The 17,864-nt window shown below is 39.7% G+C and overlaps 1 protein-coding gene across 1 annotated transcript in view; it reads right to left on the reverse strand.

Moving 5' to 3' along the window:
• The window catches only part of VWF (von Willebrand factor), a 1,169,185-nt gene that overhangs the window by 685,930 nt on the left and 465,391 nt on the right, over positions 1-17,864 (reverse strand). The window contains exon 21 of the mRNA XM_078673989.1: positions 9,806-9,940. Coding sequence (XP_078530115.1) covers positions 9,806-9,940 — 135 coding nt within the window. The remainder of the gene's footprint in view (positions 1-9,805; positions 9,941-17,864) is intronic.

The raw sequence follows: 17,864 nt of genomic DNA on the forward strand, positions 1-17,864 counted from the left end.
CACTTTGCATGTCATTAGTGATAAATATCACTCACATGCAAAGTGGGACCCAAGATGGTCGCTATCTCCTACTAGCCGTCGCTAACTGGTGTTAGCAACAGCTAGGTAATACACATATAATTTTATCTCCGCGAAGCGGAGCGCTGTTACAGATATATATCTTGTTTTTGAACGTTAATTTCTCAAAATGCACTGAAGCACATATATTGAGACATAGCAAAGGCACATCGGGCTACCAGTCCCTAATATTTTACCAAGTTTCGTGCAAATCCATTCAGCCGTTCGATTATTATTATTATTATTTTTTTTTGCCCCGCGGGGCCCTTTTAAAACCTCCACATCAAACCTAGGGGGTCAGCGAGGATCTACTATGCCCCCTTATGGTCATCAGCCGTTCGATTATTATTATTATTATTTTTTTTGCCCCGCGGGGCCCTTTTAAAACCTCCACATCAAACCTAGGGGGTCAGCGAGGATCTACTATGCCCCCTTATGGTCATTTGCCCCTTCGCTTTGGCCTCCTCTTGTCTCTCGATCCTACCGAGAGACAAGATGGCGGCCGCTACGTACTGTTTGGAATGTTTACAGACACCGGAGAGCCAATCAGCTTCGCTTCGCAAAGCTCCGTAACGCGAAAAGTACGCGAAGCGGTGCGCTGTTACAGATATATATCTTTTTTTGAACGTTAATTTCTCAAAATCCACTGAAGCACATATATTGAGACCTAGCAAAGGCACATCGGGCTACCAGTCCCTACAATTTTGCCAAGTTTCGTGCAAATCCATTCAGCCGTTCGATTATTATTATTATTATTTTTTTTTGCCCCGCGGGGCCCTTTTAAAACCTCCACATCAAACCTAGGGGGTCAGCGAGGATCTACTATGCCCCCTTATAGTTATTTCCCCCTTTGTTTTGACCTCCTCTTGTCTCTCGATCCTACCGAGAGACAAGATGGCGGCCGCTACGGACTGTTTGGAATGTTGACAGACGCCGGAGAACCAATCAGCTTCGCTTCGCAAAGCTCCGTTGCGCGAAAAGTCCGCGAACCAGAGCGCTAACCGGTCCGCTGTTACAGATATATATCTTTTTTTAAACGTTAATTTCTCAAAATCCACTGGAGCACATATATTGAGACCTACAAAAGGCACATCGGGCTACCAGTCCCTACAATTTTGCCAAGTTTCGTGCAAATCCATTCAGCCGTTCGGGCTAAAAGTGAGGCCAACCGCCCTATGGAAAACTCAATGTTAAAAACACGTTTTGGGACCCCCCTTTTTTCTCGGCCCCCACTGGACGAACCCCCCCCAAATTTTCAAGGGCTGCTCAGAAACAAAATGTGCCATTTTCCTGAAAATTTCAGCCGATTCCGTCCACAAACGCCAAAGTTATTAGACATAGAATTTTCAAAAAACCCATAGAGAAAAAATCCTAACTATATATACCTACTGGCGACCGCCAGTAGGTAATATATATATATACATACATATGTATGTATATATATATATTACCTACTGGCGGTCGCCAGTAGGTATATATAGTTAGAATTTTTTCTCTATGGGATTTTTGAAAATTCTATGTCTAATAACTTTGGCGTTTGTGGACGGAATTGGCTGAAATATTCAGGAAAATGGCACATTTTGTTTCTGAGCAGCCCTTGAAAATTTGGGGGGGGTTCGTCAAGGGGGGGCCGAGAAAAAAGGGGGGTCCCAAAACGTGTTTTTAACATTGAGTTTTCCATAGGGCGGTTGGCCTCACTTTTAGCCCGAACGGCTGAATGGATTTGCACGAAACTTGGCAAAATTGTAGGGACTGGTAGCCCGATGTGCCTTTTGTAGGTCTCAATATATGTGCTCCAGTGGATTTTGAGAAATTAACGTTTAAAAAAAGATATATATCTGTAACAGCGGACCGGGCAGCGCTCCAGTACGCGTACTTTTCGCGCAACGGAGCTTTGTGAAGCGAAGCTGATTGGTTCTCCGGCGTCTGTAAACATTCCAAACAGTCCGTAGCGGCCGCCATCTTGTCTCTCGGTAGGATCGAGAGACAAGAGGAGGCCAAAGCGAAGGGGCAAATGACCATAAGGGGGCATAGTAGATCCTCGCTGACCCCCTACGTTTGATGTGGAGGTTTTAAAAGGGCCCCGCGGGGCAAAAAAAAAAAATAATAATAATAATCGAACGGCTGAATGGATTTGCACGAAACTTGGCAAAATATTAGGGACTGGTAGCCCGATGTGCCTTTGCTAGGTCTCAATATATGTGCTCCAGTGGATTTTGAGAAATTAACGTTCAAAAAAAGATATATATCTGTAACAGCGCTCCGCTTCGCGTAACGGAGGTTTGGGAAGCTGATTGGTCATTCTGTCACTGGGCTATAGTTGGGCTACATCTGGCTGATATTTGGGCTACATTTGTTTTTTTTGTCTCTGGCGGCCATCTTTGGGCTACATTGGGCTACATTGGGCTTCATTGGGCTTCATTGGGCTACATTGGGCTACATTTGGGCTCCAACATATATATAGGCCAATGTAGCCCAATATATATTTTTCAAAGTTAATTTTCGTAAAAACCACTGGAGCATATATCTTGAGACATAGCAAAGGCACATCGGGCTACCAGTCCCTACAATTTTGCCAAGTTTCGTGGAAATCCATTCAGCCGTTCGAGCTAAAAGTGAGTCCAACCGCCCTATGGAAATGAAGGAAATGAATGGGTAATTTGTAATTAGCAAATAGCTCATCGCAAACTAGGAATGGTAAAGAATCGCTATTTATTCGTTAAAGTTCGCTATTTAGGAAATGCAAAAAACTTTGATGATACATATGGCGGTTCATCTCTAACAAGATAAGAAGCATAGGGATAGATTTATGATGACTGGCGCATCACTAGGGATGTGTTAGTCATTCTGTGCCGCTGTTCCGTCACCTATGGTGTGCTGCATTTACAATGCGGCGCATCATGGGGCAAAAACAGCACAGATGCGTGATGTATCTGTGCCGTAAAGGTGGCGCATTGCTGGAGTTGTATCGCAAGTGTGATGAAGCTCCAGCAAGGGTCGGGGGTGCCCCTGTCGCAGGGTTTCTGTTCTTACACAGAACTGTGGACAGAGGATTGGAACCTCGGCGAATTAGGGTGTCCCAAAACTCACCTTAGTAATCAAAAACCCCTTAGCAAGCTAGGTACAGTGTCACATTGGATATAACAAACTCTCAATGTTTAGACAATCCAGAATATGAACTTATAGTACCTCAGGATACGTGGAACTCATGAACAGTCGGTCGTTATATATTTCTTAGAAACCAGAACATGGAGTTAAGAAGAACACATGTGTATTTGAAATGTTTATTTACTAATGCCGTCTTCTCAGGCGTAGTATCTTAGATAATACAAGTACACATATTATCAGTAGCAAAATTACCAGCATAGTTACTAGTACATAAAAAGCGAATGGTGACAGTATGTTAACATGCTGTAAATGAATAAGAGTTAGCAACACTTATAAGCAGCCGCGGGCCGTGGAGGGAGTCACCCTCCCTAATACACATATTATATTATTTGCTAGGAAGGTCTCTTTGTGTTGGTTTAGGGCGTGCCCATACTTTAGTGTCTTAGATTTGAAGGAATCACATCAGCATACACCAGCTCTCTCTTCATGTGAACCGCATCAACTGTTGTGTATGTGTGTTCGGCAAAGCAATATAAAACCCGCCTCATGCCCAGAATTGGCAGAAGTTGCACTTATGTTATGAGTATGAAGTCGTGGAGATCAGACCTCATAACAATTCTGTATTGTGTTGTTCTTGAAACTTCAGCACTCGCTGTACAGATATAGTTTAACAAGCAAAGCAGATAGTAGAGCAATAACATATTATTCTCATGTAAACCACGATGAACTACTAGGTTGAAAGCTAAAGCAACAACTAAGTGTCGTGTGCAGAAGTTGCAAAAAAGGAAAAATGGCGTTTAAACCGGTAATGAGCCCATGCTAACTTAACACGGTGTAAAGATATCCAGGACCTAGATGACACCTCCCCATGATCCGGAAACGAACTGAATAAGATAATAGAAGTGCCATCTCATGAGAGCAGATTGCAAGGTTATATGTGGACGGTCCGCAAGGTAAAGCATTAAAAACTAGGAAAATTTTATGCTAAAGAAAAATAAAACAGCCAAGTACTTTATCGAGTCTTAAGCCAATAGGCAAGCTAAATAATAAAAACTTGACAAATAAGTCAATGAATTGTCAATGAAATGCTAGTACTCAGCATATCAAACATGAAAAAGGTCTATGACATAACTGTGTATGCAAAATAAGCTGCAACAGCCTCCAATAGGAAGTCACCGTCTTCATCCGAAAAGAGTTCAGCCATCCAATTTAAAAGCGGAAAAGAACATACGTGCTCTCCCAGCACCGGATCCTCTATCACCATCAGAGGACAGCTCGGTGGGTTTTCAAGAAAGCTCTGTTCCAAGAAAGACTGTGTTGCCGCCAGTAAATTCCAGGGACCAATTAGTCAATGCATCAATGCCACAGCCATAATCCTTTCGCCAGGACAAACCAACTCGTGAGTAATGATAGGAGTCATCAGCTGATTAAAGTCGACGTCAGGAGAAACCGGTCCGCAGAGACACAAATCAATGGCCCAATCGAAATCACAGGTCAGGCAGTGAAATACAGGCTGGACACAGGTGAAGTAGGAGAATCGAAAAGATAATCCATATGCCGTGCTTAATATCGCCAACGGCATTGTGCCATAATATTCTAGCATGCGATTGCGGAACAGTGTCAGCAGCTGCAGGGCGGGAGCTTGCACAGGAGGGACATCCATATTTAAAAATGTAAAAAAGCACAAGAGCGTCCGCTGGTAATGCAAGTAAAAATGGGAATCCACGAAGCAGAGTGGAAAAAATAGAATGAAAGAAAGCAGGGATGACTCCAAAGATTTTCTCAAATGAAGTCACGAGACCACTGGTAACAACTTTAAAAAATTGCGCCAGGGCCTTTGTGGAGGACGCGTTAAAGATAGTCCGAACCATCTTGCTGAAATGGAAAGGCAAATCTGTATTGAAAAGGGTCTGCACCTCTGTACGGGTGTTCGCTATGTGAAGCACGAAAGTTTCACGGGCCGAACTCAAGGCCACCTCTCTCTGAGACAAAAGAGCTCTTATTCTTGCCATGCCGTTGAAATCTGCTCCCAAGGTTGGTATTTGTGGCGAGATTGAAAACTCCCTATGTTCATGTGTGGGAGGAAATAGAACATTTCTGCAGCAAATAACCCGTTCACTTACTGTTACGATAAAAGGAATACTTTTAATTAACCCAGAACAATCTTCATTATTGAGCATCAAATAACTACCATTTTCCAACAACTTGAACGTGGGGATGATAGCAGGAACTGGCGTGCCTTGCAACACGCAAGCCATATTTGGTCGGTGTTTGTTGCATGAACCGTGTAACTGTATGTGCCTACACATTAGTGAATGATCTGGCGTCTCAGTGCATTCCTCTCCATTCAGATAAACTTCTTGATCATCTTTGAAACATCTGTATGTGTATGGAAGCGACCAGACCTCATGAAGAAAAGCACTACCTAAAGGTTCATAACGACCTATTGGTATATATTTCATACAATTTGAAAACTTATATAAAGCAAAAGGCAGCGTTATTAAACCGTGGATAAGGCACGTTGCCAAAAAACCCGCAATCCTCTGCTGATGATGTCACTGAGCATGTCATGAATGATGTAATATGTGACATCATCAGCAGTGGATTACGGGTAATAGTATCTCTAGTTTACTCCCTTATAGCTGTCTTTCTTTTAACATAAGTGTCTGTTTCCTTCCCTTATACTTACTGTTCTTTTTAAAAAAAAAAATGTTTGGTTCACTTCCGGTTCGCGTACCGGCGAGCGAACTGGGAAGCGAACTACGAGAAATAGAGGTTGGCACAGTTCCAAATATTGTACCAATTTTTTAATAACGGGGAGGTAGTTCTGAAAAGAACTTTTTTTTTATTGTTTTTGTTGTTTTATATTTTTTTTATTATTTTTCTGAACATTTTTTTACTTTTTTTGAATTTTTCTGAACAGTTTTATATTTTTTTGGGTTTTTCTTGGAGGGGGCAATGAAAACGATTCATTGTAAAGGGCTCAACAGGAGCAACAAAACAAAAAAAAAGTATTTATTATTTTGGGCGTTTCGTACAAACTTGCATATGATAGTCAATAGCTCTGTTAATCAGAGTGATGCTTCTTTCTCCGTAGCAAATGAATCCATCGCAATGTACGCAGACGTGTTTTACTTCACCAAATCTCATTTGTATATTTGGCACCATCTCCCTGCCCTCTGGTCCCGTTACTTCCGGTACAACAGATCTTCTGGCCATAATAGGGAGATTATCTAGGTCGTTCCGAAACTGTGCAGCACTGTAGTTGTTAGGATGCCACCTAGTCATATGGCGATGCATTGTGTAGTTTCCGAAACTGTATTTTTTCTCGGTCCCTCTGGACAGTCTATCTTGACATATAAGGCAAGTTACGTATCTTGCATTTACTTTTTTCTGACCTTTGGGAATTTTAAAAAATTGCCAAATGAAGTTTTCTTTCCGGTGAGACGTCCTGGGCTCCTCAGGCAAAAACTGCCTCTCTTCGTGCTCGTCGTCCTGTTCCTCTTCTTCCTCTTCTTGTTGAATTATAACTTGAGCAGGTGGTCCACTCTTCCTTGGATGTGGTGGAGGTGGTGGGGAAGCACCAGCTGAAGCTACTAAAGAAGCCATTGCTCACTGGTAACAAAGGGTCTTTCTCTCACAATGATGAAAGTCAGAGTGAGGAAAGAAGGAGGGATTTTCATCATTTGGGAAAAACAAGAGTTCTCAACCAATGAAAAGTGTTCATTTTAGATTATATGACCTAGTGTTACATCATTAGGAAACCAAAAGTGAAATGAACCAATGAAAAGTGTTATTACCAAGTCACATGACCTGCTGTGTTTACGTTAAGCGCTTTGCAGGGCCTCCCGGTTTGCTTCCAGAAACCTGCGCTTTGCGACTCGCTTCGCGTACCAGTTCGCTAACGTAGCACGTCATATGACGTATCACGCGACAACGTGAAACGTCATTCGGACGGGAGGCGTCACGATGTTGTTTTCTAACGCGGCAGTTGCGGTAAAGAAACGTTTACCGGCTCGCGGTCTATTTCGCGGCATCAAGGTCAGCTAACGGGAAGCTTCCCGATTCGCGAAGCGGGAACGAAGAAAAAAAAATATTAAAAAAAAAAATTATTCATAAACATATAAAATATATTTTTGGATTTAAAGAAGAATACATTTTACAGCTACAGATATTAGCTGTTAAAAAACCAATGAAATTCACTGAAAAAACCATAGGTTATAGACCATATATAGTTAGGAATTAGCATTTACAAAACCTTATTTTACTCACACAAAACCATTGAAATTCCATATATAGTTAGTTGCACTAACTATATATCGCGCACCCGCAATCCACTGCTGATGATGTCACATATTACATCATTCATGACATGGTCAGTGACATCACTGATGACATCACTGATGACATCTCAAATGACATCACTGATGACATCACTGATGACATCTCATTTGACATCAATGACCACATCACTGATGATATCATTCATGTGACAATACAATGCATCTCCTCACATTTTAATATAACCTCTGTTTCACCCAGTGTTAAATACAGAGTATAATTTTTGAAACCATTGACACACCAATACTAGTTACTACATACGCACTCACTGAATCCTATGTCTACACACACATTCACTCATTCACCCATACAATCATTCATACATACAATCACTCATCTTTACAACACTATCATATGCACTCATACACCTATACAGACACTCACAGTCTGCCACTCATCCATGGAGTTACTCACACACCTAGTCAGTCCTGTAAAGAATCAATGACACTACCATTTTCTTGTCTATACAGTTAAACATAGAGCACCTTACATTTTCAAACATATACTAACACATACTTACCTTCTTATACAATCATTGATACAAGTACACATTGATCTGCACAGAGTCACACACCTCCCAGCCAGCCACACACACACTCAGTCTCCCATACAAATACTTGGACAATCAATCAGTAACCCATATAGTTAATCATATAGCTACTGATCAACACATGCAGCAGTTTACAGAACAACAGACATAATGATGCACAAATTAAGACAGTTTAGTCACTAACCCATGCACTCAGTGAGACACATTTAATCACTCACTCATACATTCAGTCATGCACCTACTAAATCCTTTGTCCAGACACTTATACTTCCACTCATTCTTCAATATGTAAGACACATTTTAACTTTACAGAAACATACAGTCACTGGATGTTGTCATCAGTGATGTCATCAGTGATGTCATCAGTGATGTCATTTGAGATGTCATCAGTGATGTCATCAGTGATGTCACTGACCATGTCATGAATGATGTAATATGTGACATCATCAGCAGTGGATTGCGGGTGCGCGATATATAGTTAGTGCCACTAACTATATATGGAATTTCAATGGTTTTGTGTGAGTAAAATAAGGTTTTGTAAATGCTAATTCCTAACTATATATGGTCTATAACCTATGGTTTTTTCAGTGAATATATATATATATATATGTGTGTGTGTGTGTGTGTGTTTGGGATTAAATTAACCTATTTTCACAATGTAGAAGCTTTACATTATTGTCTGGACTCATTTCAGTTTAGCTTTTTGGGTGTTTTGTCATTCAACCAAAGTTTACTGAAATATAAATATACATATATATTGTATGCTCTATTGCTCTACATTATTTCTAATGGAAACAGGGTGGCTCAAGTGGGAATGTTTGACCATTTTGTTGGAAAAAGAAAATCATGAACTTCTCACCCACGTTTTACAGCTTATTTCTCTTAATGTATGTCTCTGGTCATGTTATAGGACAGCTTTGACCTTATATCCAGATTCAGGGAAATGTTTTGTTCTGTATCTAAGCGATTTGGCACTTCCATCTCTTACTTGGCAAGAAATCTGACATTCTTCCTCCTGTGCTGCATATGTGCATTATGAGAGGTCGCCAGTTCCAACAAGGCGATGCATACTTTCAGTATTAACAGTATTAACATGTTAAAACATGGGCATCTTTCCAAGCTGTGTTTTCATGGTTTAGATTTGGGGCCTCGGTGATGCACAGTACTGTTATTAATACATCTTTATACAATTTTTTATGAGAATCACAAGTCATACTTCATTATACACTGGTAGGTTTTTTGATTCAGTTGTTTCTGATGGAAAGCTTGAAAAATGCAACATAGTAACAGGAGCTAATAATATTAAAACCAATCATTTTAGGAGAAATACAGCTTGTTAAAAATGATATATTGGTAGGCTTCCCTCCACAGAATAGGGACCAGCTATGCAACTGGAAAATGGAAGGGAGAAAACGATCAAACATTTCAGAATATCGAATAATAAATAGCACCTGTCACATTTTAAAAAATGGGAGAGGAGTTGGCCGAACGGCTAAGGCGCTCGACCTCGGACCAGGGGATCTGGGTTTGAGTCTCGGTAACGATGCCAAAAACTCCTGTGATTCTGGGCAAATCACTTAATCTCCCCGTGCCTAAAATGAAAGTGTGTCCTCATGTAACGTAACTGGTGCTATGAAAAGCGCTCTGATACCTGATTCGGTTCGGGTCTAGTTCGCGCTATATAAAACTCTGCAAAAAAAAAAAATATCAAGCACTATTAAGTATGTGCAAATCACATAAAATACCTACTTTTGAATTGAAGAGTTCAATCTCTCCATTTTCATACAGAATTGTAACCCTTTTAGAACACTTGTCTCCAGAGAAGCCACAACCTTCATTTCCAACAAGGATTCGAAATGTTCCAGAAATGCCATTGCAGTAATCCTACAAATAAGAAAAAAACATAGAAATGAAAATCAAATTAGAAAAGAAAATCGTACATAAATAGTCATGTATATGAAGTCCACACAATTGATGAAAATATTATGTATTAGGTACTCCAATTTAGTGCCCTTTTTCAAATTAAAAAGTGAATGAGGGGACTTGAGTTGTAGGGTCTAATCATTGACTTTTTCTTCGAATCCATGCATAAACGTGTTGTAAGATCCAAAAATGTCAACAAATATTTCAAAGTAAAGTAATGAAAAAATATTCGTCCAAAAAATGTGTGTTTTACCAATTATGACAGTATTACCCACAAATATTATTATGGGGATCTTGATTTAACCTGTTTTGAAACATCTTATTCCCTCTTGGAGAGAAATGGATGTATAGTATGACATGTAAAATAAATAGGAGGGAGGCAAGCCATCACCCCGGCACACACCGTATGTGAAAGTAATTAGTTCTTTCATCTCCTTAGCCTACTCTTACACAGGCAGTATCTACATCATAAAGCAACACCATAAAATGTAGTAAATCTTTCTTAATCTTCAATTTTTTTGGATGGATCACAAACTTCTTCTATTCACAACATAAAAAATCATCTGGAGATTGATAAAAGTCAATAAACGTTATTTCCATGATCATGAAGTGCTTTGGAAAGGGGCAAGGATAAATTTGATGACAGGTCTGTTATGTTTTTTTTTCTTGTATGCCATATTAGCCAACTGCCGGATTCCCCTTATCCTCACTCGAGAACTCTATCAAAGAGAACACTGCCAAAAATATTTGCTTGCGAGCTCAAGAAGGAAAGAGGGTGGCGCCACGAAAGGCCATTTCTTCATCATTTTTTCTAAATGGTGACACTGTATTCAGTTTTCCACGTACCAAGGAGTAATTGATTCAGAATTATAGAAGAGAAACATGTTTGTATCACATGCATTCAAATATCCAGTAGGTGTCTCAATAACTCTCACATGATTAAATCTGGACATGCAGCCTTGCCATTTTTTAAATTTCATGTTGCATTGTTAATCTCTGGTAAATTAATAGACAATGGGAGTTGTGGCAAACCAAATTGCACCATTCACCTTTACATGGCTTTCCTCAGTCTCATAGTTGTGCTCATATAGAGATTTCGGCTGCATATGCCAGACTACTCCTTAAACAACAGGGGTAACCCGGTAAACCTATGGCATCTGGGTACATAAAGATTTTTATAAAGCAAAATGATGCCTTGGATTCAATTAGCACAAAAATTAATCCAAGAATGGGACCACTCAATTATCTCATTCTCTACCTGATATATTGTATTTGCATGAATCTAATTCTTATACTTCATTTCCTCAGGTAACCCAACCTTACATAGAGAACAGCAAATCCTATTCTTTTTGGTTTGATTTTCAATTTATTTGAAAGAAAATTTAAAGTTAGACTCTTTATCTTCTAAAGTCTCTTTTCACCTTATTTAAACAAACAGATATATATACACACACACATTATTTTTTACACATACATATACAATATATACAAATAATAAACAGGTACTATAATATTTTTTGTTGTTAGCCCAACTTATTACACAGGATGCTTGCTTCTAGTATAGCCTCAGCATTCCTTTTGAACAGTGAGTAAGTACCCCAGACCTTTTTGCAAGGAGTCTATCAGATCGTTTTTAATTTTTAGATCTGTCTCATATCCTTTTTTACTCCTTGTGAAACCAATAGTTTAGTTTACAGTTTTCCAATCTTTTGGCTGGGGTCTTCTTTCAAACAAAGGTGTCGACGCGTTTCAGCCCTCTCATTATGGGCCTCATCAGGACTTGGGCCAATACAATATTCCGTCTACAAAAGCATACAAATATCAACAATTTACTGGGTGCATTCGTTACTGAATCAATTTAAAGACAGGGTCCTATATACACTATGTACAACTCAACACTCTTTTCCAAAACCTTGGAGTAGTCAGACCAAACAGGCATATCGCCCTTCTTTAAATACCTCACACCATTTAGTCTAAATAACAGTGGTCGCAACCATTTAAGCTGACTCATTAACGCGAGTCTCAAACTCAACCAAATACAGCAAAAAACAGCAAACACACCCCCTGTGTAATCGCACCGATTTCTGATGGAATATACCTTACTGCCCACAAGTGCTCATCAAACACGTAATTTCCGTGTGATTCTTATAGGGGTACTTACTCTATTCAGGCTTCTCTGGCCATCTGAATCGAAATTTCCATGGGTATTCACCCTCTTGTAAGATTCGTCGTAACCCCGTATCTACAGACTGTAAGGAACAACGTAGTAGCGTGTTTTAGGAAACGATTTACACTAATCTCTATAAAAAGCCCTGACTTTCTTGCTGTTATATGCCTACCAGCTCTATAAACTCACTTTTCAATTCTGATCATCCGTCCAAACTGGCTATTCTCCGCGCGGGGCGGATTCTACTGCCTCTTTCTTTCCGACAACGATTCTGCCGACCGGAACCTGTTTCTAAGCCGGTCACGTGGTCCAGTACCATAGCCACAGACACTATAAGTGGACTAACGAGTCAGTTCCAACCATAAAAATGGAAAAAATCCGCACTGGTTGTTCCTAACCGGGGATAAGGACGCTATTTTATATAAGCACACCTGGGAAAGAGGCACTCTTAAAATTATACATGGGAGTGCAGCGCGGTAGACTTAGCAAACTGCCACATTATTTCCTCCAAGGTGGGGGGCGATATAGCCCGTGGTCTGACACTCCGCACAATCTTTTTGATCATGTTACCATATGTACACATCACATATTTGTTCATCAAAATATTATTTCCGAAAATTTAAAAGTACAAAAATAAAAAAATGCAAAAATACAAATATTTATTCAACATACAGTATATCGTTTTTTTAAATATGTATTCTATGAAGTTCAAACTCTGTCTAGTGTGCAGACCTGAACCAGTCTAATAGGTTCTAAAGTCATATTTACATGATCTACATATTCAAGTGAGTACTCAAGAAACTCCTCTCTTCTTTAACTTATATTAATGCCCACATTTCATCTCTATCATTTAGCCCGGTTGTCGCCGTCTTATACTTTTCGATCAATCTTGCTTCCAACCTGTCCCATCTTGTTTTTATGTCATCTTGTTTGCTTTTGCTCAGCACACATAGGACTGTCCATGTGATGTCATTTTCTGTGTGTTGATGTGTTTCATAATGGTGTACTAATGGCGCTCCGTGTGCTTTGCATTTCACCCTCGATTTATGTTGAAGAATGCGTTTTTTTACAGCTTGTGTAGTCTGGCCAATATAAAATCTACTGCACGGGCACTTAATACAATATATTGTATTCTTTGTATTACAATACGAAAAACTCTTTTGGTAGTGCCTCTGTCCATTGATATCGAAGTATTTTGTGTCAGCTGTTAGATCACACGCCACGCAATTGAGGCACCTATAATGTCCTATCGTGGGTGGCAGATTTAATAGTCCTCGTAGGTCCAGCGGCCGCTGTGACTGAGACTTGTCTTTTCTACTTGCTCTTACCAGACTCTGTCTTAACTTTTTGCCTTTTTTAAAAGCAAAGAGGGGCTTCTTCATTCCAAGATGTTCAATGACCTTCCAATGTTTCTGAATAACTTTTTTAACCTTATTGGCCTTTGGGTCATAGGTAAGTACACATGTCAAAGGGACATCTTTTTCTTTGATCTTTGGTACTAAGAGAACCTCTCTTGGAGTAAACCAAGCTCTTTTCAGTGCTATTTTGACTAACCGTTTAGGGTAGCCTCTAGCTACTAGTTTGTTTTTTAGATGTTCTGCATTTTTAAAGTATTCTTCCTTCTTGCTACAATTTCTCCTTATCCGGAGAAATTGCCCATAGGGCAAATTCTCTTTAAGTGTGCGGGGATGACAGCTCGTGAAATGCAACAATGTATTGCGGTCCGTACTCTTAGTATATAAACTAACTTCGAGTTGACCGTTGTCTACTCCGATGTTGACATCTAGAAAACTTAATTTTTCCCGGTCATTGGACATGGTGAAGTTAAATTCAACAGTTCTTGCGTTCAGCCAGTTATGAAAATCTTTTAATGATGTAATGTCGCCTTGCCATATCATAATGATATCGTCAATATAGCGACACCAAAAGTTTACCTTGATCTTAAAAGGGTTGGTGTCGCTATATATCCACTTTTTTTCATATTCGGCCATGACTAAATTGGCAATCTCCGGGGAGAAGCTACAACCCATTGCCACTCCTGAAACTTGTAGGTATAGTTGACCTTTAAAATCGAAGAAGTTGTTTTTTAGGCAAATGGTTGCTAGTGTAACTAGAAAATCAGTGGGTACCTGATGCGGTCGTATCCTCTGATCTAATACATGCTTCATCACTGCAATCGCTTCGTCTTGCGGAATGTTGGTGTACAATGATTCAATATCAAAGGACACCAACAGTTGGTTCTCGCAATCAAAAGGACGTCCCTCTATCTTAGTTATAAAATCCATAGTGTCTCTTACGTAGGATTGCGTCTCTTTAACTAAGGGAATCAGAAAAAAGTCAATGTATTTGGCCAAGGGTTCTAACATTGAGCCACAGGCTGAAACTATTGGTCTACCTGGAGGGTCAGTGGTGGATTTATGTACCTTGGGCAATACATATATATTTGGTATCTTATTTTGTTCTGAATTGAGGAAATCAAATTCTTTTTGACACAACCATCCTTGTTCCAGACCTTCCGTTGTTGTATTGAAGATTTTTTCTTTTAGTTTTATTGTAGGGTCTTCGGACAATTTCCTATAATGGTTTACATTGGATAATTGTCTATTTACCTCTAAATCATATTTGTCACTGTCCCAGAGCACAATTCCCCCGCCTTTATCTGCCGGTTTAATTACCAGCACTGGGTTTCCTGCCAGATTTTTTAAGGCCGTCCTTTCTTCTTTTTTACAGTTTTAATTAAAAAAGATTTTTTTAGATTGCAACTCGTCTAGTTCCCTAAGAACCAAGTCTTCAAACATTAGTATTTCTGGTGGTAATAATACACTTTCCGGGATAAATGTAGACTTATTTTTCAAGCCACTGATATTATTAGAATCATTTGTTTCTCTCTCCAAGAAGAAGGCTTTAAGCCTAATCTTCCTGAGGAATGTTAAAACTTCCTTTTTGGTCTCTATATGGTTTTGTAGGGCTGATGGAACGAAGGACAGGCCTTTAGATAGAATAGACATTTCTGCTTTTGTAGGATTATAATTTGAGAGATTATATATTGGTATGGTATTTACTTCATTGGTACCCCTTATCTCTCTCAGTGTCTGTATGTTTTCTTGCGTGTCCTGAATGGTTCGTTCTCCTGTATCTGATATACATTGGATTGTGGAAAATGCCCCGGGGCGGAAATTGTCCCATCTGTGGGTTGTACCCTCTCCATCTCGACCCTCCTTCCCTTGTTCGAAATCTGCCTCTGTTTAGAAAAGGTGGGAAGGCCCTGGGGTATTGGGGGTACTGATAATATCCACTCTGTTGTCCTTGATCTGAATCTGAAGAACTTTCTGAGAAAGTAATAAATGTATTCCTTGATCGCCCTCTATACTGCAAATTCAGGGCACTGGGGTTATTGTTTGTAAAAAAAATCCTCTTTGAGATAGGGGTATACCTCATCCAATTTGAAATTTGTTATATCTTTCGCTACCTTGTTGATTTTTAAGTCGGTATTGTAGGTTGTGAACTCGGCAAGTGTTTTAGCTAATGTCTCTAACAATTTTTGGGAATCTGTGATTGTAGTATCATCCGATATTTCTTTCTCTAAGGCTGCAATCTCTTTCAATTCTATGCCAGACTACAGCAGTTATGACACTCTATGGCCACACATCTAGCTTGGAGGACCCTTTATCTATGAGTCTCCAGAAACATCTCAGGTCCCTACTATTCACATTAACCCATGATGTTCCCAGTTTTTTGTATATAGTCAAGTTTATTCTGTTTTTAATTACTTATGTGTAGTCCATTCTTAACAATCCTTTTTTAACACATTCCTCATCCTTAACTGTTTTAACTACCTCCAGTAGTTCGTTTGTCCTCTCTCTACTTTCCTTCTCACACCGTCATGCCACGGGATCATCTCTGACCATAGGCCCTGGGTGCTGTTCTAGACAGTATTTCTTTTAGGTTTCCCATCATCCCTTCACACTCTTTTAGTATAATCAAATTATTTTCATTTACTTTCAGGATACCCTCCACCAAAGCTGAATACAAGGCAAGAAGATCAGAGATAAATCTGTTCTGGTACACCTTTTTTCCTCTAATACTTCTTCTACTGTTTACTATCATCTGCAAGGCTACCACCCCTTCTTTTTATGTTCCAAACGAATAAGTAGCTATTTTCTTAATTTACAAATAATAGATCATGAGCACTTTCTGGCTTGAGGACATCCTCACATTTCAACACTACCCCCACATTTCTATATGTAAAAGAGAATAATTAAGCAAACTACCCTTATCCAAGACACATAATGTATGTTGTGCAGTTTTAACAAACATAAATCTCCCATTGAGCGATTTCAGCTCACAGTCTAATACGAAACTGCTTATATTTCCCCTTGATCGAAGTTTTTATGAAAGGCAGCAATCCCCAAGCCTCTTCATCAACAAACGCTCATCCTAAGCAGCACTCTGCCAACTTAGCATTAAACCCAGTCAATATTATAATTAGACTTGGGGTCTCATACTGTGTATGCCTTCCATGACATTATCCAGGCTATCTACAAACTTCTCTCCATTCATTCACCATGGGTTAAGCAATATATTAACTAGACCTTAATTTTAAACTCAGAATGCATTTCACATGTAGAAGAATATTGTCAGAGCTCAGTTACATTTTCTCTGACTTCCCTCCCATGGTAGTCAGACATTCTAAAAGCTACACAGTAGTTGTTTACAAAGGACCTCAAAGCAGCTGCAGAAAACTTCACGGAGTGGATAAGTGAGGCAGTTACTAAGCTGGCACCTTAAAATATGTAAAAACTCTTAGGAATAGACCCACTGTACATGGTTTTCGCACGAACGTAGGGCCTTGAAACAAAAATGTCATTGGAAAGAGAAAGTCTAGAGAGCAAAAACATTTATTCAGGAGCATAAAAACACGTATTATTATGGAGAAAACAAATCATCATACAAATAAAATTCCTCGAGAGAGTTCTTCAAAACAGTTCAGCACTCTCTAGCCCTAAACTTCCAAATGTCCTCATTCCTAGAAAGGTGTTTTGTGATAAGCTGGCAGGATTTTTCAAAACTAAAGTAGAGGCAGAATATGGTGAGTTTAAAAAAAAAAACGCTTTATTGAACAGTACCACCATATCAATCACATTACAGAGGAGTAAGAATAGAATCACATGTTGACAATTGGTTACTTCAGGTAGTACAAAAAAGGGTGTCATTCAGAAGGCCTAGGGCGAGGGGGTGGGGGTCATCTCCGATGGGGTAGAAGGGTGGCTGACAGATATCCCCAAGATACGAGTTCCACATGCTCCACACACAAGCCCACTTTTTAAGGCAACCACGTGCCACATATACGGTTTTCTCTCTAAACATAGCCCAGTCTAAGTCTTTCTCCCAATCGCCCACCTCCGGAGGCTGTGACGCTCCCTATCTCTGAGCAATGTTCCTTTTAGCGAGCATAAACCCCAGAGTGGCCCACTGTAACCAGCAATCATTTAAGTCATTTGGCTCCCAAATATTCAAAAGACATCTCCTAGCGTTCAGGCTGGGTTGTGTAGACTGGACCGCATTTATAACATCACTTCACGCCAGTAAGACTGAATATTATCACAGTACTAGATTATGTGTATGAAGGTACCCGTTTGGCCACATCCACGTCTACAGTCTCCCTCATCCATTCTCCCATCCTCACCAGTTGGGGTCCGGTCACATACACCTTATGGA

This window comes from Lissotriton helveticus, chromosome 1_1 (genome assembly GCF_964261635.1).
Source record: "Lissotriton helveticus chromosome 1_1, aLisHel1.1, whole genome shotgun sequence".
Lineage (NCBI taxonomy): Eukaryota > Metazoa > Chordata > Amphibia > Caudata > Salamandridae > Lissotriton > Lissotriton helveticus.